Here is a 16,336-nt window from a genome sequence, read left to right as displayed (position 1 = left end):
AAGGTATAAGAGAAGGAAATTGAGCAAGTTTCAAAGTGAAAGTAGTGTAAGTGACTGCTCTAGATTCTGCCTGACAGATATAAATCCTTTCTGTTAGTACTCATAGTCTAGGAATGCACCTTTGTATTAGGGTTTACCTAATGCATTTGTTCACTTTACCATCAAGTTGGTTTTTTTAAAACAATACAGTGGCACATACATGTATAGATTAGTTGTTTACAACAATGTCTGGTTCTGTCCAGGATTGATAGAAACTTTGAGATAAGACCTTCAGCATTGTCTGAATGCTGACCTTCAGACTGAGGAGAAAAACAAAATCTTATAAGTTGTGTCTTTTAAAAAATACAATTTTAGCACAGTGTTACCAATCCTATTTCTCTTCACACATAGTATTTTGACTTTAGTAAAGTTGTAAGACTTTTATACTCTTACTAACTGTAAGAGTCTTATACTATGATAGGAATTTTCAAGGTTGTGGAGTTGCTAACAAGCTCCTGCTTCCCAGATTCCAGGAGACTTTTTTTTTTTTAATTATCTCAGTAAGCTGTTTCACTGCCAGTCTCTAACATGATCAACATGGTCATTACTGGAATTGAGTATAAACTTCTTTGCTTAGGTATTGTCAGGCCAGAAATATTTCAGTGTAAAGTATCAATTTAAATATGCATCAGAAATGCTGGAAGAGTGCATTTAATTCTGCAGTATTTCATCATACATTAAGAGTCTAAAATGCCTAATGGTATTTAAAACTAAACACACAAACTTACATTTGAGAGCATTTATTTTTGTATTTTTAATCCATTTTTTGTATTTTTTAAACTTTTTAAATTTTGAGAAAAGAGTATTATAATAGAACTGAATGTAAAATATACTAAATATAAATTAAACTTTTTTTTTTTAATTTACTTGACTCATACTGTTACTGCAAAAGCCAATCTAAAGACTTAAAATCAGTCACCTGGAATTTTTTTCCCTGTCATTATCCTAAAGAAAGCAGGGTGCCAATTTCTTCCAGTTTCTATTGATAAGTGAATAAATACTTTTTCTTCAATCTTGATTAATATGCAGCACTTTCTGGTGCCATTAAAACAGTCCTTACTGGTGGTGACGTTAAAAGCTAATGTCTCACCTGCGGGCTGTGATAGCACAGATGAAGGATTTACATTTACCCAGAGAGATGCTGTGCAGTTCTCTCTGAGAAGTAATTGACCTTTCCTTTCACTAAAGAGCCACGCCCTGTGTTGGTAGCAGAATTTTGCACACCCTCATATAGCACATCATGCTGTAATCCCAGTGCTCACCTTGAAGCTCTGAGCTATGTGTTACTGCTGCACCAGTGCCCAAAACACTTATGTGGAAGAAGCATGATTCAGTTTTGCCTGAACATTGGTCTTTTAACTTCAGTGCAAAACGATCAAATGGTTTAGGCTGTGGTTGACACAGATAGGAGTGTCATTTGTTAACTCATGTAGTAGTTACCAGAGAGTTCCCAGGGGTTACGAATCAATTACTCTGCTGCTGTTCAGCCTTTTGGAGCAGCTCAAGTTGAACCTGTGTATCACTGAGAATTTCAGTCTCTTTGGCATGTATATTACAGGAATCAGCTGAGTGAACGTTGAGCTTTTTAAACATAGCAGAGTTTGGGATGTGCCTTGGACACTTTCAGCCTGCATAAAGACCACTTCTCATTTTTTTTTTTCCTAGACATCCAGAGGACTGTGGACAGAATGCATATCACAGCTCAATGCAGATCAACAGGCAGCCATACAGGAGCTCCTGAACTCTGCTTGAAGGGCCTTAATTATCATCTGCAAGAAAACTAACTCCAAATAAACGTTTACCCTATTGTTTAGGTTTCTTTTGTTTCTTTTCTGAGTAAAACCAGAACTGTAGTGCGTGTAGGCCATTCTTCTGCAACCTACAGGCAGTGGCAGCAGGAAGAAGCATTCTTTCAGAACGGTGTTTAAATCGGTTTCTATCCCACAACATGAAAGAAGTTTCCTGTAAACCCTACAATAGCACTGAAGAGTATTTTTCTAATGTTATCAGCCATCCATACGATGGTGAAAGGGAAACAAGTTGAATTTTCTCATTAGACATAAGACCTTCAGCAGTAGATGTACGTTATAAGAGATAAACGTTTCTCTACATCTAGTGTTAATTGTATTAATTGGAGTGTGAGTCTTTGTAGGGTAGAAAGTGTCCTTCTGCCCAACAAGGTAGTAGATCAGAAGATGAAAAACTGAAGACAAACATCGAGCATGAAGACCTCATTGATCGCACTTTCGATTCCTAAAAACAACTTGTACAGTGACTCAATGAGGAAAGCTGTTCAGCTTCCAGCCCTTGAATGTGAAGTCTCTTTGGCATGTCTGACAGTATCTCATTCACTCCTCAATAAATGACATTGAAACACAAGAAGCTTGTGTAGAAGTTCAGTGATGTGTGGTTCTTTTAATTTTTTCTTGTGAAAGATGAAAATAACAAACTATACAAGTCACGATTTTATATTTGAAACTTTGTATATTGTTGCCTATTACAGATTTTATGCTTTTTTGTTTCTTGACTTTTTAACAAATTTTTCACCTGAGTGTGTAGAATGGAAACTTAATGGCATTCCTTGTGTGACAGTAAATATACATATCTTGGCTTGAAAATGTTTTTCATGTTCAGATGCAGTTGCATTTCTTAACTTAAAAAATGTAGTGTTGTACCAGCTGCAAATGTGCAACGTGATCTGGTAGGCAGCAAACCTGTTGTAGTAGCCTGTGTTTCGTTTAAAGCAATCATGCAGTTGACAACCTGACCTGAAAGAATCAAAAACACCTCAGGTCTTTTCTGGTACTTCGAGAGCAATACATCATCTACCAGCAAACATAGGCATAGAGTATCTGATTTCTAACAAAGGTGAGTGAGGTTTTTCCACTCTGTTATTTCAAAGCTGTTAATATATGCATTGATCTTTAAAAACTTAAGTTCTTCCTGAAGTGTTCTTCAAGTTGATCTCAGTTGTCTCTTGAAACAGATCTTTTCACAAAGAGGATGTAAGTTCTCTTCCTTTATAATAAGAAAAGGTAGAACTTTACATGTAATAAATGCCTCTCATACTAAAGAATAAACTTGGTTTTGCCTGTACCAAAACCAGCCCAGGACCATTATACCCAAAGGTTTGTGAGACTAACTGCCTTAACCATAGAACTTGGCAATGTAGTTTGTTTAGAGGCAGCTGAAACAGTGCAACAAAGTGCTGTTCCAGTTTTCATTTTGTTCAGTATTGGTAATCTCTTATTTACAGAAATTCAAACATTCATGCATCTGGAAGATGAATGCTAAGGATTGGATACCAGTACTGTGAGAGAGCCAGTAAGTCATGTCAGTTATCTCAAGCACTGGTCCTAACAATTTTGCTATACTCTATCCATCATCTTTCTTCTTTGTGGGGTTTGTTTTTTTAGGTATTTGTTATTTCAATTTCCCCTCAGTCTAAAACATGTAAATTTTTTCCCTGCAGCAAACTTTTTGTACTTTTTCTCAGATCTTAAAGCTTAGGGTTTTTTTCCCTTTTCTTAGGACTGTGTGGTGAGAATTGTAGCACATTTGGCATTTCCCAGAAAGAGTGTCAGCTTTGGCTCTCTGTAACATAAGCAGTATTTTAATTGCTCTCCTAATGGACCCAATGTAATCGTCTTGCCTTCCTTTTAGTCAAAGTAACTGAGAACAAATAGAACCAGGAGCTGGGGTTGCTTTGTGTGCTAGAGCCAGCATAGAGCATCTTTGTGCAGTTGCTTTTACCTTGTTAATCGTTTGATCAAAGCAAAGGGCACCGGGTGAATCATTGTCAGCCTGACAGGTAGGTTGGTTCCAGGTCCAACCTGGAGACTTATTCTTGCCTGTCCCCACTGAAGTTGTCAGGGTTAATCCAAAAGCTTCTGCGGCATTTTCTCAATTTGGAAAAGCTTTAAAAACTATGCTCCCTTTCCACCTATTTAAAAGCTGTCTGGATCACTTACACTGGCTTTTCTGGTTCCTTAATACAGAATTTTTAAGCAGTCAAACTGCTCTTGTTCATTGCACTTAAGTACTGTTGCCCAAAGAAAGTATAGCAGTAGAACAGTAGCTTTGTCTGCAGCTATCTATTATAAAAATAAAGTGTCATCTTTATGAAGGAGCCAAAGTAGTCTTAAACTGTGGTACTGATACAGGAAAGGTAGTTTTGATTCAACCATTTTTCATGGGTATAACTCCAATCTTGCTTTAACAAACTGCTCAGCTATTGTGTGGGTTGAGAGATGTACCTAGTGTGGCGTGAAGAGCACTGCAAATAGCAGTGTTTCGCTTTGCCTGAACAAAGAGGTACCACCCTAGATATCCACACAAAAGTGCTCAAAGTTGCACTCAGTAACAAAAGCACAACTAGAGAACACCATACAGGTGTTCCAGTACTGGAGTTCCATTAGCCCGTTTAGTAAGCATACGATAGTAACTAGCATTCGTGAGCGCTGCTTTCAAAAGTAGCTCATCTCCCTGAAGTATGGGTGAGTTCCCATCTAAACTCTCACCTGTTCTTACTGTTCTGAAGGTGAAGCTACTTGCTGTGTGTTTGCACCTCTAGGTTCATCATGACAGATAATAATGCAGATGAATGTCAAATCTCCTTTACCTGGCTTTGTCTACAAGATCCCCCAGAGAATCCTGTGCAAAATCTATGTAAGCAAGTGACTTGTAGGCTTCGTGCTTTCAACATGGGCTTTGTGTACTGCTGAGGCATTCTGTCATTGCTTTTCTTCCTGCAGAGATTTCAAAGTGTTGCTGAGCGCAAGGGCTGGTATTCCCCAGCATAGAACAGTTGTTGTTATACCAAATGTTGTCTGTTCTCTACACATCTACATCTGTCAGTCTCATGTATGAAGTACATGCATGAGAGTAAGACGTGTTGCACAGTTGGAATTTTTGATGAAATAAAGAATTAAGGAAGGTGAATTTCCTATTGACTCTGTGTATGCTTGTCTGTGTTGTTATGCAGCTGCCTCAGGCTCTTGAACTGGAGCTTTGTTTTTGCCTTGGTGGTATCTGTAGGGGTGCACACATACACTGAGTCTTCAAAATACGAGGGTGCTATTAAAAGTAATACAAAAGTCAAGTACTTTCCACCATGTGTTTTCTCAACTTTGAAGTATTTTGTTGGGCATCTTTGTGGAGGAGCCTTGGCCTATGCTATTCAATCATTTGGTTTGCTCTTCCTTTGCTAACTTAGAAAATGCTACTTCCTTTTATGGGGCTCGAAGGTACCTTAAATTCTAAGAAATGCATTTGTTGTCTTCAAAGAAACAATAAACAGGATTTAAGTGTCTGTCTAGTACAGGTCCTTTCCCTTCATGGTTATCAGGAAGATGTTTGTGTTGCTTCAAGGAAGAACATCTCTCAGGACAGCTTAACCTCTATTGAGACTTGGAGGTATGGGCTCAATATTGAATAGAAATCATGGGATTTGTTCAGGAAAAGGCTTCTATAGCATCTTCTCTGATGCAAAAGAGAAATGAGGGATGGAGGCCTACTCAGAACATGAAAGCTGTGTTTCCTATCTTTGAATACTAAATGTTAACTTCAGCCACAGTACAGTTATTCCAGTCGAAATCTGGGGTTATCTCTTGAGTTTTCAACCACTTTTCTGTATCAGAGTATTTGCTTTTCAAAGGTAATATCTTGTTCCTCACAGCCCACAAGGCCTAAATGGTCTTTACATTTGTCACAAATTCACAGATTTTGCTCACTGAATTGACTCTGATCTTTTTAATTACCTGGTAGAGAAGCCACATCACCTCTCAGCTCTTCTGAGACTATTTAGGAAATCAGCATGGGAGTAGCAGCCTGGGATATCTCCTCCTGTTGAGCAAACAAACGATGCTCAGTGCAATTGCTCACCACCTGCTGAGCAATTCCAGACCCACCTTCCTAAACCCAGATCAGCTACCCTTCCAGGTAACCCCCCCACCACCCCCCTCCCACTCCAGTTTATACACTGGCCATGGCATTCTGTGGTGTGGAATATCCTTTTGATTAATTTGGGTCACCTGTCCCAGATATTGTCCCTCCCAGTTTCTTTTGTGTACCTCCTCATTAGCAGAACTTGAGACAAAGAGGGGAAAAAAAGTCCTTGACATAGGATAAACACAACTTGGCAAAAACCAAAACATCAATGTGTTACAAACAACATTGGCATTCCAAATCCAAAACACAGCACTGTAACAGCTGCTGGGAAGAAATTTATGCTACCCTAGCTGAAACCAGGACATGCTGCAAGGCTGGAGTTAGTGTAAAAATAATTTCTTTAGTTAGGACATAAGGAATTGTTGTTTCTGCTGTGGAGAGACTATTTCTACAACCTCTGCAACACATCATTTCCTATCATTCCAGTTCAGACCAGTGATAAACTTTCTGCTCATTTTCAGGAAGGAAAGGTAGGACCTAGGAGGTACAAGTCAGTTTTGACTTTCATGATTTTGCTTTATCACTCCAAAGGCTGCCCATGACCTCAGTTCAGGTGCAGAGAAATTTTTGTGGATGCTAAACCATGAAATCAGAATGTCTTTTGAGTTTAGTATTGCTATCACTCTAGGCTTAAGAATAACTGGTGCTGATCTAACACTAGATTCACACAGGTATGTGTAGTGGAATTTCACTTACTTGAGGAGGTTTGTTGTTTTTTCAGGGTTTGGTTTTGGGGTTTTTTTTGTTTGTTTTTTTTGGGAGGGGGGTTTTGTATGTTCTTGCTCCCCTGAGGCACCAGATGAGCCATACTCGTTGATGGAATGGAATTTTCTTCCAGAAGAATGGGGAGCGTACATGTCAGCAGAATTTCCTTAAGGGACCACTACCCAGGAGTATATAGTGAAGTATTCCCAACTTAATGGTGACTGATGGGAATTACAAGTTTAACTTCAGTCAGTTTTGCTCTGAAGGTTGTTACTTGTCTCTCATTTAGCCAATGCCACTGCTTGCTACCTGCTGAAGATGGCCAGTGTCTTCTGATGGTGGGTAAGAAGCAAAAAAGAAAGGGGATATTTCTTCAACTTACTATTTCTGCACTAAATGTGTGGCTGCTTTTTTTCCTATGAAGCAACAGAAAGTTTTATTTTAAATATATCTGAAGTACAATTTTTCATGTAATATGTGCTGTTAACAAAATGCTGTTCCTTAATAACTGCACAGGCCTTGTGCAGTTGTCTTGTGGTGATAGGATTTGCCATAAATTAATTAAAAGGTTTAATATTCAATTCATATACTATCTTAAAAACCAATGCTAATCTTTAAACCAAAAAAAAAGCTTGGAATAAAAATCACATTTGGATTCAGATCAGTGAGAAATAATGTAACACAGGATATTGAATCAGGGAAGCTAACCTTGCCTATATTACTTGAACTAAATTATGCAACATCACCATTTTTAAATACTTGCGAATAAAATGCCAAGAGACATGTTTTACTGTGAAGTTTTGCCTGTTTAGAGAGTTGGTATCCCTGGAAAACAAACAAACCAAAAGAAACACCAAACCTCCCAAGACTGCCAAGTTAGTGTGAAGAAGTGTGTGGATGCAGTGGTTGTGTTTCAGCCATTCCAGGCTCCAGCTAAAGCTTTTTCTGGCCAGTAGATGGAGATGAAAGAAAACAAAGAGAAAGTGAAGCGTTAAATCAGTACAGGTTTAGCCAGGTCTTCTTCCTATCCCTGTTTCTCCTGTCATTAAAGAGTGTGAATAATGTACGTGCCCATGGATAAATGTCTGCTTGTAAAATGAGACAGCCATTGCAACTTTCTCCTTGCAGCTACAAAGCCAAACTCTGTTTGGAACCTGCCACCTCTCCTTGTCCTCGGGATAAGGAGGAAATTAGTTCCATTTGGGATGCCTGTCAGTCTCTGAGAGCAAGCTAAAGGAATGGCAGCTCTGTAGATGAGCTCCTGAGGCTCTGTATTAACATTAAAAAGTGTGGATTCCTGTCTTTAAAATGAGTAAAAGCTTAAAGACATAGCTGGAAGTGGCAGTATGCTGAGAACACACATTTCAAGTGCAAAGCTAAAAAGGGTTAACTGGTAAAGAAGTTGTATTAAATTTTGAGAGAGGATCTTCATCTGCCCTTGTTGCTATTAAAATACTGTGCCATAGTATTTATTATCACTGGGGGGAAACAAAAAAAAAAAAAAAAACAAAACAAAAAAAAACAAAAAAAAAAAAAAAAAAAAAAAAAAAAAACCACAAAAGACCTCTACAACCTCAACCTCCAAGCTGTTGGAATTGGACTCTTCCCATCATTCTTATGCCAAACTGAATTCTGAATGGTTGCAGGCCAGACAGCAGGGGAGTAGGTGAATCAGGAACAATTCACTGTTTCTCATAACACAAGACTGCACAAATAAAGTATAAAATAGGATGTTTGAAACCAACAGGGTTTTTTCCATACACTGTAAATTCTAATGGATGTGTCTGGAAGTCAAAAATAGATTATTAAAACCAATTATTCAAGAGGGTGTGAATGGCTAATAAGCAAGGTGCTCCTGAGGAAACTACTTGCTCAAGAAGTCCATAAATCACTGGCTGTCAGAAGCTGGGAGAGTAGGCTAGGAAAAGGATTATACTACCTTTGTCCCATTTGTTGTTTTCTTTCCTTAAAGCTCCATTACTCCATCTTCTGTCAGACACCCAGTTCTCTGATCAGGCTTCTCACATCCCTTTGTACACATCCTTCTCTACAGCACTCCTCACTTTCCCCTCACTGAATTTGTTTATACAGATCAAAACTCACGATCTTCGCTTGGGACTTTGGGAGATATAAATAATTGTTCACCCAGTTCATACAGGATCAACTAGAGCAGGAATCACTTTGTAAAAAACACATCTCAGTGCTAATATTCATGGAGATACTTGCTCTTGGGCCTGAGAAGGAAAAAAAGTGTTTTTTTACCGCGACACTGTTACATGGATTCTAAAAAAGGACAAAAGAGAAATCTATAATTAAGTACAAACATAATAAAATCTCTATCCTTTATTCTCTGCACTGTTTTGAAGGAGATAATGGATTGGTTTTGTGCATTCAAATATTGCAGATCTGAAATGCTAAATATTTGTAGCTTACATGAAGGATCAAAGTGCAGTAGAAAGTAAGGCATGTGGTGAGACTCTGCCTTTCCCTAGTAGAAGATTAAACCCTTTTAATATTTGGGCAGTTTTATGAGAACTGCAGCTCCTTTGTTACTGATCTGCCTCTTCAGGATGAGAGGTGACAGCAGGAAATAGGGATTAAGATTTCCTCTCCAGTGCCAGAGAGAGATATGGCACAGAACAGATGTGTGATACCCAGTGTTGTTATCAACTGCAGAGAAAATATGGAGGGAACAAATTAAACAGGGCTGGGCTGAAGCAATTGGAGATATCAAAGAAAAGACTGAATTTAAGAATTTAAAAGCATAAGACAATAAGGAGCTTCTTTTTTATAAAGAACCAGTTAAATTTAGTATGGACTACTATTACAACTCCTGGTGATTTAATAGAGTTCCTGGGAACTATTCTGGCTAAGCCTGTCCCATTTCAGCAGAGTGAATTCAATCCAATTCTATATTAAGCTCATGTCCATTTTGAAATCTAGTATTAAAAAAAAAAAAAAAAAAGATATTTGTTTTTTCTTTTGCTTCACTTGGTAATACCAAATGGTCACTAGAGATGACTAAGATATTTTTAAAGGACAATTGTTTCCTAAAGATTACCAATAAACCAAAAGTGATTGCTTTCTGTATTTCATTGTCAGAGTAAACCGTGAATCTCATGTTTAAAATATTTACAGACTGGAAAGCTGCACAATAAACTGGAATCCTATGGGACACCAAAATGCTGAGGGGAATAAGACATACAGGCATGCAGACCACTAACTGAGAAAACAAAAAACCACTAATGCACATAAGGGAATTTTTTTCTCTTAAGTAGGGTGGGAAATTTATCTAGTTAGAAATAGTTGTAATGAATTTTGACTGATTATATTAGGTGGAAAAAAACATGCATGGGAAAAACTCATACCCTCTGTGCCTCTGACCTGCATCTCAGAAAATGAAGATGCTGTAAACAAAAACTTTCCTATGTCTGTCTTCAGCATCAGAATCCAGGAGACAGGACAGCCCTCTCACTCAAAAGCTACAGGCAGAGACGCAGAACAGGTTAAAGAACATCTTTGGCAGTGAAAGACCAGCACTGGGAGGAACATGACCAACAGTTCTGGACAGCCTTCTCAGCAAGTTGATGGGAGCTGATGGGAGAAAAAGTGTATGCTCAATATACCTGACCTTTTAGGAAAAATTTCCTTCCTGATTAGAAAAGAATCTGTAGTAGAAAATAGACCATGTCACTGTAGATGATTTTTCTCATCAGTAAAATGGAAATGATGCTTCATATTTTTTTCATCTAAGTTCTACTCTCTAGAGCAGTTGTTTTGTTTACATTCATTGAAATTTTATTTCTGAGAAAAAAAAATAACATAAGCAGGAAAAAATGTTTTTCAAGTCTCTAATAATTGTATTTTATTAAATGCAGATTATGCAGATCTTGCTAAGCTTTCTACAGTGAAATGTTATTTCTGTAAATTATTTAATGCTTTTGCTTTCAGAACAGAAAGTTTCACAGATCCCTTTTGAAGAAGGAATTTCACTAATGATGTTAAGCACGGATAGAAAATTGATGATCTTGTTTCTCTTAATTCTGACATGTTTTTCATGTGGGACACATAAAAATTACCACCTCGAGAAAACTGGGCTTCTGGTCTGACATTTAGGAATGGGCTGATTTTAGAGGCTGCCTTCTGAAATAGCAAAATCATATGCTGAATTGATGTTTGCTTTGACAGGTTTTACAGTTGCTCCCCACAGCCCAATTCAGATGTTCTAAACCCTAAAACAGGAGAATATGACAATGGAGAAGACAATAACTAAGCCACCTGTTGTAACTACCCGTTGTAAAAATAAAACGTCTGTCAGCCAGCATGAAATCGGAAAGGACCCATGGGAGATCCTGAATGCAACAGAGCACCAGATAAGGCTCCCCCACCACTACTTTGAAGTGGGGATTATCCCAGAGGGATCTATTCAAACACACTGATGTGTTCCAGATGTATTCCCTTGTAGAAGGTCACAGCAAAAATATTGGCGGGAAGTGTTGAGGAGAGAAGAGATTTATTGTTTTCATGGGAATCTTTAAGTCTGATAATGCTAAAAGCCATGTTTATTGTTCTATATTGTTCTCATTTTCATATTTGCAAGGGGACTCATTTCAGCTGCGTTTAGTCATGGTATAAATTCTAAGGGGCTGCAAAAATGGGGTGTTTTTTTTGGTTTAAAACCATAATTTTATCACTCCAGGTACTTAAAAGGTTCTTCTTCATCATACACTTAATCAGTTTCAAAATAATTTAAGAAATTTAGTTGCACTTTCCTCCTAGAAAAGTATCACATTTTTTGTTTCTCTGTTTGTTTCATTGTTTCTTTAAACAGATAAACAGTTTTCTCTGTCCAAAATTGCAAAAACAATGGAAGAGAATGAACTATGGTGCTGTGGGTTCTACCCTAGGCTCTGAATTCTAAAGACACATTTTTATTTAAAACAACATATTTCGTTTTCTTCTCCAAAGCAGTATTGAAAGATTAATGTGGCTAGTTTGTATGACATCTTTTCAGCTCTGCTAATATTTTTTCTTCCCTTTATCACTTCTCTCTCCTCACCATGACAGAGTTTCTGATGGAAATACTGGTATAGAATATGCATTTTGTCCTGATATTCAGTGTTCTTCTTCCCTTCTTTGGGAGAAAAGGTGAAAGTGGATTGTAGGAGAGGAAGCCGGAATATGAACAGCAAAATGTTTTTTTTTTTAATTTGAGAAATATCTGTACTTTTCCTTGGCTTTTTTTTTCTTGAATGTTAGTATATTTGTTATTTTATAAATTATTATTTTATCGATAATTATAAAAAAATATTATTTTTTCATTTACACTGCAGTAGTTGACAGTTTTGTCCATTAATCAACACTTTGGAAATGTCAGTGTCATTTAAAAACACACATTTTTTTCCTAACTTGGATTTGCAGATGGGAAAAATCAAGCAGCAAAAAAGTCTAAACCGATGTAGTGTAGTTTTGAGGAGTATAAATTGTTCATGAATTTCAAATGAACTTTCTAGCTCTGAAGCTTCAGGGATGATTCCTCTATGAACTGTTGCACTGTTGATCTGAGCACAGATAGGCAGCTAAAATAATGCTCATTATCCTGAAAAAGGCAAACTGAACAACACAAGGTAAATATGACAACATGTAACTGAGGTGATGTTGTCTGGTGTGCTGAGGCTGGGGAGAGGAGCTTGTTACAGCTACCTGACACGCAAAATTCTCTTTGTATAAATTCTTGGGGACTTGGGAAACTTGCAAACACCATTAAAAGGCTCTCTCTTAATTCATGATATTATACCCTTCGAGCAGGCAAAACAAAATCTGTTAATTAGCTGGCTCTAAGTGTTTGAATGGTTTCTTTTCAATGTTTGAGTATTTCTTTCACATGGAAATCGTGAAATTTGAGCCTAGAAATTCACTCCTTTGCCAGTTGGCTAAATACTTGTGTTTTTTCTCAAAAGTTAAGACATGGTCTACTGCTAGTACTATACACTATTATGAAAACTGTAAAAGACCACTGCCTCTAGCTATAAGCTGAACATTGCCTTCTAATGTAGAAACAAGACACATTGCTTCAACATTAGTAATCTTAACAGAATAGCCAGGGGTAATCTTAACAACTGATGACTCTAATAATATTTTGAGAAGACGTGGACAAGAATATATTGCTAACAAAAGCCTTTGAAATGTAGAGGGAATCCCGAATGCTACAAAATGTGTAATAAAAATAATGGTTGGAAGATAGATAGTTCTGTCACATTCTTGCATTGAAATTAGCAAAAAACTGATGAGTTACACAAGTTAACATAAATGCATAAGAGAGCCTGAAAGTGACCAATCAAATGCCATAGGTTTGCAAGACTGAGCCCCAAACCACATTTATGCAAGAACACACTGATAAATCTAGCACGGAAGTATTTGCTGAAAGTGTCTTTGAAACAAAATTTCAAGCTCCAGGGAAAACATCTGTGGAATGTTTTATGAAAAAGAATTACTAGGCTTCTGAAATACACGGATTTCAGTTTGGGCATCATCTTAGCTTCTCACCTTAATGAAACATAGCAAAACATGAACTCAAGATATATTGTAAAGCAGTTCACAAAAGAGACGTAGATTTTTAAGGCCAGAAGGACCACTGAAGAGTCCAGTATGACCTTAGTGTAAACCAGACCAAAGAACTTAATCCAAATACCTGGTGTTTGAGTCCACTAATTTAGTTAGACAAAGCACAGACAAATTCCCACCTGGGAGGTGGAAATGGAAATTGCAGGTATTCCGCCTTAACTGCCTGCATACACACATACCTTCTAGAACCTCACAAGATACAGGAGAAAGTGTTGATGAAAAAATAACTGCACATCATCCCAGGATATGAGAGCTGTGAAAAAGTGAAGGCTTTCCAGAGGTCTGTATTTGTATTCCGTTGTAGCCACTGCTATTTCTTTCCAAACAAGAAAAGGCAGAAGATGCAGAGATGCAGTCTCTCAAGATGACAGAACCCTTTTAAGATACTTCTCTCATTCCCTTCCTTGTTCTTGGGTTCTCCTTTATCTGGTAAAGCAGAAACTAATAATCTGAAATCCAGTTCCAGCTCTTCTCTTCTTTGTCAGTGGATGTAGACAAAGCTTGTCTGTTTTCTTTCAGAATCATGAACTAATTAGAACCATTTTTCTAATTTCAGTGAGTTTTCAAAAACAAAAGGCTTTTCTCTCAAATTCTACTGTTTATTTGATGTACCAACAGATTCCACATCTTATTCAACAGGGAAGAAATGTAACCCAGTGTGCTACAGGAAACTAACAGCAGCAGTGACTGCTTTTCTCAGCTATTACATCAGAAGAGTACGAGATGCTGCCACTTGCAATTTACAAGACAGAAATATGTTTTAGAGAAAGACTGCTGTCTTCTCAGATGTAACTCCCTAGTTGTCATTGACAGCCTTCAGAAGACCCAAGAATCGAAGGGTTAAGTAAATAAACACATGCAAACTTGCCCATGGCTCCTAGAGAAATGCCCAACACCTTACCAACTTTAAGGTCACCATTCAAGAAAGTATTTCGCTGTTGCTTTTTGGAGCTTGGTAAGAAATGGTCAACAGCTGCAAGGCAACCTGTTACTTTTGTTCAGTGCCGAGAAATGCCACTCAAACTTGGAAGGCATTGAAGATGACATCATACATTCGAATTCGATTACAACAACTCTTTTGTTAGGTGTGAATGAGACATTAGCGATCTGGAAGTGTAGATAAAAAGCACCAGGAAATTCTAAATGTTAAGTGCCGCCACTCTTGAACAAGAGTTAAAGCTGCTGACAAAGTAAGTATTTGGGAAAAGGCAATCTTTTTATTATGTCAGTGTTTTTAACCAGAGTTCCTATGGTCAGGCACTTGGACTAGCTGGTCCTTATAGGTCCCTTCCAACCAAAATACTCTCTCCTTTTACTCTATTTCTATAGTATTTGCACTCTACACTGTCAGAATGAGATGTCTTTCTTCTGGATCTTCTACAGACAGTACATTTTGCATGGAAGAAGTTTTGCGGTAAATAACAATAATTTATTTTTCAGGTATTGAGAGGTAAAGGCACTTTCCAGCTTTTAACTCAGTAATGTACGCATTTTTAATTAAGGTTTCAGGGTTGACTAGAGAAATTAAGATCTCTTAATCTCATGAGGTTCAACGGCAAATGCACTGAGGTATTTGTAGTGAGGTTTTTGCATGGAGAGGCAATGCTGTTGACAGAAGAGGAATTTGTCTTTTGGAGATTAAGCAAGGCCAAGGCTTGGACAAAAAAATATAGAGATTGCATATAATTTTTTTTTCCTCCTGTGACAGCATGATTCCTCAAATAGCCTTTAAATGCTAGTTGCTCAGAAGGGTTACTTTACAAATACATACCTAGTTTACTGCTCACTCCTGGGTCACTGAGAGAACTTCAAAGACTTGAAGGGTCTTCCCTGCATCACTCATTCGTGTGCACCTCCCAGTCTTCTTCCTGGAAAAACATCGGATGAAAGACCGGATGAAAGCTCAAAGAGATGCACGCTGTAACTCTTCAGGCATGCAAATGTAAGGGGGTGATTTAAGAGCTGCTGTATGCAGACAGCTCTGCTGGCCCAAGGTGTGAAAGACTTTTTGCTGAAACTCCAGATCTTCTCTGAGGGAATGCAGCCTCTGGAGGAGCCCTGCCCTCTGCCTGCTCTCGGCTCCTTTCTTCTGATGAAGACTCTTGTGAGAGACAGAAGCCCAGATTGCTGCTACTGGTTAAACTTTATTGATCTGTGTTTGTCTAATGAGGACGAAAATAGACCTTATGACAAACTAGTAACCATAAATGTGAATACAGTTCACACCCCGCGGTCCCTTGGTTTCTCTGGACGTCAGACAAGCACTTGGGACTAAAAGGAGTGTGGAGGGACGTCTCCCTGCACATGAAGCACCGCTCTGTTCTCTGCTGGTTCCTGAAGCCAGGCTCCTAAAGCAGAAGAGCTGGGGTACCCATTAATGCGCAGCCCCTGAGGCACTGTCCCGGTTCCTCCTGCAGGACCCGCCTACTTTCACAGCCTCACGACTGTCGGCGAGCAATTCCCTCTCCCAGGAAGGGCGGCAGGGCGCAGCCCTCCTGCGGGGTGTCCTGCTGGCCGCCTTCGCCCGATGGTCCCCAAAACCCACAGGAAGGGACAGGGACCCTCGGGGCCTCCCCCTCTCACTGCCCCAGGGCTGCAGCCGGCTTTAACCCTTCCCGTACACCGCGGCCACCTGGGCACTGTTCGTCCCTTCTGCTGCCCGGGAGGAGGAGGCAGAGGAGAATGGGGATATCTGGAGCCCCCCACCCGGCACCGCAGCGGCGCAGGGTGGTGGTCGCCGCGCCTCCGCCTCTCTCCAGCTCGGGCTGCCCGGGTACCACGGCCGGGCACCCCGCTCGCTGCGCCGCCGGCAGCGCTGATCCGAGCGGCCGCCGCCGCCCGCGAACGCTGGAGGGGGCTCTCGGCCGCCTCCTCCCGCCGGCGGCTCCCCCTCCGGGAGGGGGCAGGGTTAGGGGAGGGAGGTGCAGCCGCGGCAGAGCGGCGGCGAGCGGCGTCCAGTTCCCGCTCCCCCGGTCCGCGGGCGGCAGCAACACCGACCCCTCCGCCGCCGCCTGCCGCC

The 16,336-nt window shown here is 39.4% G+C and overlaps 1 protein-coding gene and 1 long non-coding RNA gene across 2 annotated transcripts in view; one reads left to right on the top strand and one right to left on the bottom strand.

The window, feature by feature from the left end:
• IPO5 (importin 5) overlaps positions 1–1,852 on the top strand; it is a 41,079-nt gene extending 39,227 nt beyond the window's left edge. Inside the window, exon 26 of the mRNA XM_053931796.1 lies at positions 1,705–1,852. Coding sequence (XP_053787771.1) covers positions 1,705–1,791 — 87 coding nt within the window. The 3' untranslated portion in view covers positions 1,792–1,852. The remainder of the gene's footprint in view (positions 1–1,704) is intronic.
• Positions 1,853–2,607: 755 nt separating this feature from the next.
• On the bottom strand, positions 2,608–15,214 carry LOC128781830 (uncharacterized). The gene is made up of 3 exons (XR_008428526.1): positions 15,089–15,214; positions 5,799–5,883; positions 2,608–2,807 (listed from the first exon to the last, which is right to left on the bottom strand). It is a non-coding gene; the product is annotated as an uncharacterized LOC128781830 (long non-coding RNA).
• Between the last annotated feature and the right edge of the window lie 1,122 nt (positions 15,215–16,336).

Source organism: Vidua chalybeata, chromosome 2 (assembly GCF_026979565.1).
Source record: "Vidua chalybeata isolate OUT-0048 chromosome 2, bVidCha1 merged haplotype, whole genome shotgun sequence".
NCBI classification, from domain to species: domain Eukaryota; kingdom Metazoa; phylum Chordata; class Aves; order Passeriformes; family Viduidae; genus Vidua; species Vidua chalybeata.
This window is presented reverse-complemented; position numbering and strand designations above follow the sequence as displayed.